Source organism: Caenorhabditis elegans, chromosome X, assembly GCF_000002985.6.
Source record: "Caenorhabditis elegans chromosome X".
Taxonomy (NCBI): domain Eukaryota; kingdom Metazoa; phylum Nematoda; class Chromadorea; order Rhabditida; family Rhabditidae; genus Caenorhabditis; species Caenorhabditis elegans.
The window spans coordinates 9,427,882-9,437,111 of record NC_003284.9 but is presented as its reverse complement, the minus strand read 5'-3'; the positions used below and the strand labels follow the sequence as shown (position 1 = coordinate 9,437,111).

Below are 9,230 nucleotides of genomic sequence, written 5' to 3'. Positions count from 1 at the left end.
GTGCTGGGCCTCACAGGCATCGATCGAGCCGAAGACGTGCGTACGAGCACGCCTCAGTAGCCAGGCACCTGCGAGCCAACAAGCCTCAGTCCATGCCCTTTCATTCGCCATTTAAGGACACACCTCCATTCTTTCATTTTGTTTTTTTCCATGGTGGCTTTGGTGCTAATTTTTATTTACGCGTGTCGTATCTGTGAAATAATATGATTAAATTTCAGAAATGCGTGAAATTGTTCATATCCAGGCAGGTCAGTGTGGTAACCAAATTGGGGCAAAGGTAAGTTCTACTTTCAACAAGAATAAACAAAGTTTAAAGTTTTCAGTTCTGGGAAGTTATTTCCGACGAGCACGGGATCGATCCCACCGGAGCATACAATGGAGACTCCGATTTGCAGTTGGAGAGAATCAATGTCTACTACAACGAAGCTAGCGGTTAGTTTTTTTTTGTTTCGGAAAAAGATAATCTACAGATAATAGTTGAATTTCACTATTGACTCTTCAAAAATACTACTCATTTTCAAAATCCGAAAAGATTATTTAACTGTGTGGCCTTTTTTTACCAATGTTCTTTTTAATGTTATTTTTTTTTCTAACCGAACTTTTTCAGGAGGAAAGTATGTCCCACGTGCTTGTCTTGTTGATTTGGAGCCAGGAACCATGGACTCCGTTAGGGCAGGTCCCTTTGGACAGCTCTTTCGACCAGACAACTTTGTTTTTGGTCAAAGCGGTGCCGGAAACAACTGGGCCAAAGGTCACTACACCGAGGGCGCCGAACTTGTAGACAATGTTCTCGACGTTGTCCGTAAAGAAGCTGAAAGCTGTGATTGTCTTCAGGTACACTAAACATGTTTCAATACAATTTTTGAAGGTAGCGGTTACGGGGGAGGTTATGGTTCAACGCCTTACGCGTGCCTAATTTGTTGCTTCCTGTTTAGAATTGAGCACCTGTTTCTTGGGTTTTTGCCGGATGCAAAGAAATTGTCTGAGGGCGAGTGCGGTGTTGCACAATAACATGCTGAGCATATGTTGGTATTTCATAATTGGAAAAAATTAAAGATAATGGGAATGTCGGTGTTTTCTTTTAGAATACTCTACCGTAACAAACAACGGCAATTTTTAAAATTACGGTCTAGTTTCCGTTGAACATTTAAGAAATATAAATTTCAAAATCCACCAGAAAAAAGTTGTTTCTACGTAGAAAAATTACGGAAATTGAGCGACATCTCCTACTAGAAAAACTTTAGTTTACTAGTTTACTAGGTAAACTTTTTAAAAGATAAAGTTAAAGTGTCATTCTTTATTCTGCTACTTTTCCAGGGATTCCAAATGACTCACTCTTTGGGAGGAGGAACTGGTTCTGGAATGGGAACTCTTTTGATTTCCAAAATTCGTGAAGAATATCCAGATCGTATCATGATGACTTTCTCCGTAGTGCCAAGTCCAAAAGTGTCCGACACGGTCGTCGAGCCGTACAACGCAACTCTTTCTGTTCATCAACTTGTTGAAAACACCGACGAAACATTCTGTATTGACAACGAAGCCTTGTATGACATCTGTTTCCGCACGCTCAAGCTCACCACACCGACCTACGGAGATTTGAATCATCTCGTTTCGATGACGATGAGTGGTGTCACCACCTGTCTTCGTTTCCCGGGACAGGTAAAGAGAGCAAGACCTTTAATTATTATGATGTAACTTTCTTTTAGCTGAATGCAGATTTGCGCAAATTAGCTGTTAACATGGTTCCGTTCCCACGTCTTCATTTCTTCATGCCCGGATTTGCTCCGCTCACATCCAGAGGAAGCCAGCAATACAGGTGCAGGACTTAAGGAAAAAGGCTTCGAAAATTAAACAAAACAATTTCAGATCGCTCACCGTTCCAGAGCTCACACAACAAATGTTCGACGCCAAGAATATGATGGCAGCCTGCGATCCAAGACACGGTCGCTACCTGACAGTTGCTGCAATGTTCCGCGGAAGAATGAGCATGAAAGAAGTCGACGAGCAAATGCTCAATGTGCAAAATAAAAACTCCTCGTACTTTGTTGAATGGATTCCAAACAACGTCAAAACTGCTGTTTGTGATATTCCGCCAAGAGGAGTAAAGATGGCGGCAACATTCGTCGGAAATTCCACTGCAATTCAAGAGCTTTTCAAGAGAATCAGTGAGCAATTCACAGGTAAGAACTGATAACGTTTTCAGCTTGAAATTGAAGTTTTAAAAAGACTAAGTGAAACTGAAAATATAATTTTCCAGCTATGTTCCGTAGAAAAGCTTTCCTTCATTGGTACACTGGAGAAGGTATGGACGAAATGGAGTTTACTGAAGCTGAGAGTAACATGAATGACTTGGTCTCAGAGTATCAACAGTATCAAGAAGCAACCGCCGACGACGAAGGCGAGTTTGATGAGCACGATCAAGATGTGGAATAAGCTTAATTCATTTTCTACGTTTTTTTTCTAATTTCCAAAGTTGTCATATTATTTTACATAATTGTGTTTCTCTATTTCTCTCTATCTTCTTTTTTTTCAAAACAGTAATACATTACTACAAATGCATAGTCTATTCAAAAATTTATTTCTCTTCTTCTGAAACTTTTTTTTATAACTGTCAAGTTCTGCTGCTTTCTTCTTGTCCTTAAAAAAAGATTTAAATTTTATCGTATATCTTTTATTACAAGCATCTAAATATCCAATCAAAACTACTTATAAAGAAGAAAGAAACAGTGATGCAATTACATATGTAAGATTATATTACATGGCTGATAGTATTCTCTTTCATACTGGCCGCATAATGTATTATGCAAGAAATCAGTTAGATGCTCCAATTGAATTATGTCAAAGAACTGCATTACAATCTGTGGGATCCAATATCTCTTCAATTTCTGATGATCCTATAAACAAAGACTTTAAACGATTGTTGACTGTAATGTTGACTTTTTCTGGGTGCCCTTCAATGAATATGTTTACTTCCCTTCTATGGAATCTACACAATCTGAAACTTGGAATTTTAGTTAATCTTCCTTTTACGTTATCCGGCCTTCTGCATAAGCCCCAATTAATTCATTGATGTACCGAGTTTTCTTATTTTAATATCGTAACTATTAGTATTTTATATCGAATAATATGCCAAGTGTACATAATATTTTACTTTTCAAAATGCAAAATTTATACCATACCTGAATTTAACATTTGACGAAACAATATATTCATTGAAGTGTAGTAAATCACAGGCCCAGTATAGCAAATACCAATAGTGATCAATGATAACATAAAAATAAACATTTGTCAATACTTCTACGCATGTATCATAAGAATGACATATCATGTAATGTGCACATCCACGTTTTGTTTTTGGCGCAGTTGATTTACTGTGCTTAACCATTTGCGCACATTTTTTGAGCAGAAAGATAAAACTAAAAGGTCTGATACATTCATTGACTTGTAAATCTGCTTCTGAACCACCACTGAGAACTTCAGTAAAGGTATTTTATTTCTGAAAAATGACAGGTTCTTGTTTAGTTGTACTCTCCTGCTATGCATCACAATTTCAAAATTACACTTCATTTAAATAAAGTCCATTTAAAAAATAAACTTACTTATGAAATTTTCCAAAAATTAAAGAATAAATTTTTACTCTGTAAAAGCAATAGAAGATGTAGACAAAAAACCAAGGTAAATTTGTTGCAGTATACAATAGAAAGGTGACTTCGAGAAACATCCAACATTTTTTGAATCGTACGCGGTATGGCTCAACAGGTAAAAAAATACATTCAGAGAAGTTAATCGCAAGTTCAATACAGGATCCCAAAGAATATTAATACACTTCAGTAATGTTCATTATTCAAAAAGGTACTTGTAAAAATTGGTAGTTAAGTTTCCAGTAGCACTGCAGTAGCGGAAGGTCCGGAAATTAATAATGGTTGGCGCACTTACAGATAGTACAAGTTGAATTTTTTTTAGAATATATTGGTAAAATTTCGCCATAATTACAGATGTAGAGCAAGTAATTGACAACATTTTGTCAGTTGAGATCATGTCTCTAGTTTTAGTTTTTGAGTAATACTTACTTCTGAGAGAATAAAAATTTTTAATCAATCTAAACGCGTTCAAGTTTAAAATTGAGGTGGCCAATGCACTGAAATTATTTTCTTTATCCAAACACGTTTATCGTCATCTCAATTTGGTTAGTTTAAAAAAATTAACTCAAAAATGTTGTGGGATAATTTTGCCAATTTGTTGATGGTTTTTTCCATGTTTCATTTTTATGAAAAACGTGTTATGAACTGTCAATTATAACAAGTTAACATGTCCTCCTGATTACACGGAACATTTTTGCACGTTTCGAATGTTAAAAATGCTGTTTCATGTCACACGTTTATTTCGTGGTTACTCAAAAACCCATAGAAAATCAAAAATAGCACTAAACATGAATAGTTTAAACTTTTTTTTTACAAAAAGAGTATCTTCGGCTAGCAATCATCATTCTACTTGTACTTGTAGAATCCTTCTCCAGACTTGCGTCCATTCTTTCCAGAGTCAACGAGCGAGTTGAGAAGCGGGCTTGGAGTGAAGGCGACTTCTTCCGGATACTGTGCGTGCCAGCCATCCATGATGAACTTGCAAGTGTCAAGTCCAACGTAGTCACTGAGCTCAAATGGTCCCATTGGGTATCCAGCACCGAGTTTCATGGCAACATCAATATCTTCCATGGAAGCATCGCCGCGTTCGTAAAGTCGAAGAGCCTCAAACATGTAAGGCACCAAGAGACGGTTGACAATGAATCCGGGCGTGTCCTGAAAAATCGGTTTTAGAAACTGCTTGCATTGAATTTAAATACGATTCCCGGAGCAACAGCTTACCTTGCAAGCAACAGTGGTCTTTCCGACAGTCTTTCCGTAGTCAACGAGTTGGTTGAAGGTTGCATCGGAGGTCTCAGTGTGTCGAACAACTTCCAAAAGCTTCATCATTGGGACAGGGTTGAAGAAGTGAAGTCCTCCAAAACGGGACTTGTCCTTCAAGTTGAGCCCAATGTCGGCGAGGCGAAGTGAAGAAGTATTTGTGGTAATGAGAGTAGTTCTAAAATTTCAATTGAGACATTAATTGGGACTGGATTTATTTGTGTACGTTCTAATTTAGAATTTCTAGATACAACATTGTTTTTCTAGCATACATGGTTTTGAAAACTTTGGCAATACATTTTTATTTAGTGGAGTACTTACGGTTTGGCAGCAACCTCCACCTCTGCAAAAAGTTTTCTCTTGATATCAATGTTTTCCACGATGGCTTCAATGACCAAATCAGCGTCCTTGACAGAATCGGAGACGTTGGTAGACATCTTGATACGGTCCAAAACTGAGCTGACAAGAGCTGTTTGAGCCTGTAAAATTATCTCAGCTCATTAATTTATTTGAAAAAATGAAGAAACCTTACCGCTGCGTCGTCGGCGTGCTTCTTCTTGGCAACTCTCTTCAAACTGTTGGCAATTCCTTGCTGAGCCTTTTCGAGAGCAGATTGATTGCTATCCACAACTGTCACGTTAAGCTTGGCGTTAGCAGACACTTGAGCAATTCCTGATCCCATGAGTCCGGCACCAATAATGGTCACATTATTAATTTTTGAAAGTTGGGCGGTGGTGGAGAGTCCACGAACGGCAGCGGTGCAAGTTGAACTGAGCATTCTGCAAAAAAAGTAAGTTAAGATGTTTTACGTTGCTAATTTAAAATTTCAACAATTAAGAAAGAAAACAACTCAAGAAAGAGTAGTAGAAAAAACCGATAGATATTGTTGTGGAATCGTCCGTCGGCCGCGTGTACACTCGGACACACCAAAACTACGCGCCGACCATCTGCGCATTGCTGATCTGCACACTCTCTCGCACCGTGTCTCATTGGACTTTGCTCGCTACATTCTATCCCAGAGAGAGGAGGAAAGAACGAAGGAATTGGGAAATAATAGGAGAAAAAGACAAAGAGTGGAAAATAAAAGAGTTTATTATCATTTGGGATTCGATTGAATGTTTGGGTTTGATAACAGTAGGGAAAAATAAGACGAAGCCAAAGTTTGAAAAAGGAAAACTGCAAGTATTGTATTAAAAACAGTGCCAATAAACACTCATTCAAAAATTATATTTTTTTGTTCGGTTATTTTTCTACAATCCGATAACTCCAAATTCTAATTTCAAGGTCGATACCAGCATAATTTGTTTTTTTTTGTTGTTAAACGCTGTTAGAATATGTGTTATCCAAGTGCTAAACTGTTGTTAACAATACAAATCAACTGGATTTCTGTTTGCTTTTCGTCAACGGCTATATTTTTTAAACGATTACATATTTAGTTCTTTTGATTAAACGAGATACTGTGCAAAGAAACTTTGAGAAAAATATATATATGTTCGAAAAACTTCATTTAGTTGTTTTCTAGAATAAATTCCGTACATATACAGTGCGCACAACTTCTATAGCACCCCTCTAATTTGGGAGTTTGAGGTTTTTCTGAATAATTTTCGAAAAAGTGTTCATGGAGTTTGCCAGCAAACGTTGAAAATCCTATGATGCCCAATGCTGATATCTCAACAATCATGGAAATGAGGCCACAAAGTTGAATAAACGACCGCCCAACTTCTATAGCACCCCTCAATTTTGTTCGACAATTTTTGTTAAAATATTTTCTTCTTCTTCTTTATTTATGAATTTATGAATTTATTTTGAAAATAAACTCAATCCAAAATGTTCAGAAGGTGTCATTTTAACATTAAAATAATAAAAGCGTGGAAAAAAAAACAAAAATAAGGGTTTCCATTTATTTTAATGTATTTAGGCAACCTTGTATTTACTTCAAATAAAATACATTTAGTAAGACGAGAAATGATGAATTATTGTTCATATTTTAGATGGTTTAACAAATTTCGCAGTGAGACGAGCAATAGTGTCCTCGTGGGAAAACATCCCATTCAAATGCACTTGCTCTTTTCGGTTGACAGTGAGCAGTTCGTCTTTGATTTGGGTGGTTCTCATCAGTTCTTTTGCTACTTTCATGGTCTTCAAAATAAAAAAAGGGATATGGTGAAAAGTTTTAACAAACTTACAATTGGAGAAAGCTTTGAGTAGCGGTCGATGATTTTCTTTGCATCTTTTTCAAATGTCGCAGCTGGTAAAATCTGAAATCACAGGACAATCTTTTAAGAAATGATTGCTTTAATATTCCTGTTATTAAAGTCACGACCCACTTTTCAGATATAGGATTTTATGTTATTGAAACAAAGCAATTTATATAAAAGTGGGTTGGGGACACGTCCCCGACCCGAAATTGGGTCGCGGGTCGACCCATCTCGACCCATTCATCACGCCTAAGCGAAAGAAGTTGGGCGACAGAAGCGGAACAAGTTTTGTTCATTTTTGATTTTTCCAAACGCAAACTTAATATATATTTGTAATAATTCAGCTCAGACTACTTTTTTACAGAACAAAATTCAATAATAGAACGCAAAGAATTTGCGCGTCACTTTTAACTTAAAATCATTTTCGAGCGAGTTTTAGCAGTCTTAACAACTTTTCCCAATTTTATAACCCAGTAAGTACTCAAATATGCGCTACACTTTTCATTATTTTTACTACATCCACTTCCACTTTAAAAGTTCCCATTATTTTTTCAAATTTGCATGTGAGTGTTGTCAATTAAAAATTTGTGGTCCTTTGGAAACTAGAAGTTTTCAAACACTTACTTGTGTAACCAATCCCGCAATATGAGCCTCGTGAGCGGTAAACTTTTCGCTGAACATCATCAGTGCGGCAGCTTTTTGATGACCCATAATTCTTGGGAGGGTGTAGCTGGAACACGCTTCTGGGCACACACCAATGTCTGCAAACGGAGTGGCAAACGTTGCCTGCAATGAAAATTGTGAAATGCGCAGTCTTGGAAAATTGGGGATATTTACACGTTATTGAGCATTCTTATATGAGAAAATCTATAGCAAGTACATATCTAACAAAATGTATTTTTTACTTTGTTTTTGATAAATATCAACCACCTGCATATATAACATAACACAACGTTCATTCCAATATATTAAGAAAATATTCTAGTTTGTAAGGTATATAATAATAATATTATTAAAAAACTGATTGTTTTTTCTTTAAAGTACTTTTTGCACATCAAGTTAGATGAATATTGTTTTTTCATAGTTACCAGCTAAGAAAACTCACAGTGTCAATGGCAATGACCGCATCCATCACACCCAGCATAGTCACAGATACTCCAACGGCATGTCCGTTTACCAAAGCAATTATTGGTTTTGGGAAAGCAATCAAGATGTCCACAAAAAGTTTGTATCCATGTTCTTGGATATCTCTGTAATTCTTGTTGAATGAAATAAAATGTCATGATTTAATAATCTCACGTCAATGTTGAAAGCTCAGCTGGAGAAAAATCGCTTCCAGCGCAGTAATACTTCCCTTTTCCTAAACACAAGTTTACGGTTAAACATGTTGATTGTTGACAACGTACCTCCTGTAAAAACAACAAATGCAATATCATCATCATCGGCAGCATCATTAAAAACTGTGCACAAATCAAGGAACATCTGTCTAGTGAGAGCATTAAATTTCTTTGGCCTGTTCAGGGTGACCCATAGAACATTATTTTTACGCTCAGTTAAAATAAGTCCACTTGTCATTGCTTCACTGAAACTCAATTTGAAACGTTAAATTTTGATAAGAATTCGATAAGAAGTTTAGTAAGTTTTTGATTCCAATATTAATCATTCAAAAATAAAAAGAGTGAATAATAGAATCAAAGTAAATGAAGAATTTGGCGGTCATTTATAAAACAGACTATAATGTGGCGTTGATTGTGGCTGGTTGCGACTGATAACAGTTGTATCGCCTTGTTTTTAGTTGAACTGTATCTGTAGTATGTAGTTTTATGTGTACCACATTAAATGCAATTCACCATAAAAATATTTTAATAATCATAGATATGGTAAACAGTGTTATAAATTTGATTAACGGCAAGGATAAAATAAAGTGAATGATTGAAATTTGTTTTAATGTTGTTTTCCAGTTTTCATTCAACAGTGTTTCTCAAATTTCTATGAACTGCGTCAGGCTATCTAGTTTTAGCGAACATAAGTTTAAATTTTGGGAAATATTAATAAATGCCTAGGATTTTTTATACAAAATGAGATAAATATGTATTTGAATATTGTTGTAAGTCAGTTTGAATTTGTCAAG

The 9,230-nt window shown here is 36.1% G+C and overlaps 3 protein-coding genes across 3 annotated transcripts; 1 reads left to right on the top strand and 2 right to left on the bottom strand.

Moving 5' to 3' along the window:
• Positions 1–218: 218 nt before the first annotated feature.
• tbb-4 (Tubulin beta-4 chain) lies at positions 219–2,660 on the top strand. Its single transcript, NM_077184.8, has 7 exons — positions 219–277; positions 324–432; positions 608–834; positions 1,318–1,659; positions 1,707–1,816; positions 1,867–2,180; positions 2,258–2,660. The coding sequence occupies exons 1-7, from the start codon at positions 221–223 to the stop codon at positions 2,431–2,433; spliced, it is 1,335 nt and encodes a 444-aa protein (NP_509585.1). The 5' UTR covers positions 219–220; the 3' UTR covers positions 2,434–2,660.
• A 1,706-nt stretch (positions 2,661–4,366) lies between these two features.
• Positions 4,367–5,680, bottom strand: B0272.3 (putative 3-hydroxyacyl-CoA dehydrogenase B0272.3). Its single transcript, NM_077183.8, has 4 exons — positions 5,434–5,680; positions 5,223–5,380; positions 4,863–5,079; positions 4,367–4,796 (listed from the first exon to the last, which is right to left on the bottom strand). The coding sequence occupies exons 1-4, from the start codon at positions 5,677–5,679 to the stop codon at positions 4,488–4,490; spliced, it is 930 nt and encodes a 309-aa protein (NP_509584.1). The 5' UTR covers position 5,680; the 3' UTR covers positions 4,367–4,487.
• Positions 5,681–6,687: 1,007 nt separating this feature from the next.
• Positions 6,688–8,681, bottom strand: B0272.4 (enoyl-CoA hydratase/isomerase family protein). Its single transcript, NM_077182.2, has 6 exons — positions 8,506–8,681; positions 8,399–8,459; positions 8,205–8,349; positions 7,724–7,885; positions 7,088–7,159; positions 6,688–7,040 (listed from the first exon to the last, which is right to left on the bottom strand). Exons 1-6 carry the CDS (start codon positions 8,672–8,674, stop codon positions 6,882–6,884), a joined length of 768 nt encoding a protein of 255 aa, NP_509583.1. The 5' UTR covers positions 8,675–8,681; the 3' UTR covers positions 6,688–6,881.
• Positions 8,682–9,230: the final 549 nt, after the last annotated feature.

Excerpts from the sequence above, each read along its gene's own strand:
- B0272.4 (NM_077182.2), bottom strand. The coding sequence starts at position 8,674 with ATGACAAGTGGACTTATTTTAACTGAGCGTAAAAATAATGTTCTATGG. Across the intron at positions 8,350-8,398 it reads GCTGAGCTTTCAACATTGAC|AGATATCCAAGAACATGGAT; the intron begins GTGAGATTATTA and ends CAAGAATTACAG. Across the intron at positions 7,041-7,087 it reads ACTCAAAGCTTTCTCCAATT|ACCATGAAAGTAGCAAAAGA; the intron begins GTAAGTTTGTTA and ends TTTATTTTGAAG.
- tbb-4 (NM_077184.8), top strand. The coding sequence starts at position 221 with ATGCGTGAAATTGTTCATATCCAGGCAGGTCAGTGTGGTAACCAAATT. Across the intron at positions 835-1,317 it reads AAAGCTGTGATTGTCTTCAG|GGATTCCAAATGACTCACTC; the intron begins GTACACTAAACA and ends CTACTTTTCCAG. Across the intron at positions 1,817-1,866 it reads AGAGGAAGCCAGCAATACAG|ATCGCTCACCGTTCCAGAGC; the intron begins GTGCAGGACTTA and ends AAACAATTTCAG.
- B0272.3 (NM_077183.8), bottom strand. The coding sequence starts at position 5,679 with ATGCTCAGTTCAACTTGCACCGCTGCCGTTCGTGGACTCTCCACCACC. Across the intron at positions 5,080-5,222 it reads GTGGAGGTTGCTGCCAAACC|AACTACTCTCATTACCACAA; the intron begins GTAAGTACTCCA and ends TTGAAATTTTAG. Across the intron at positions 4,797-4,862 it reads AGACCACTGTTGCTTGCAAG|GACACGCCCGGATTCATTGT; the intron begins GTAAGCTGTTGC and ends CCGATTTTTCAG.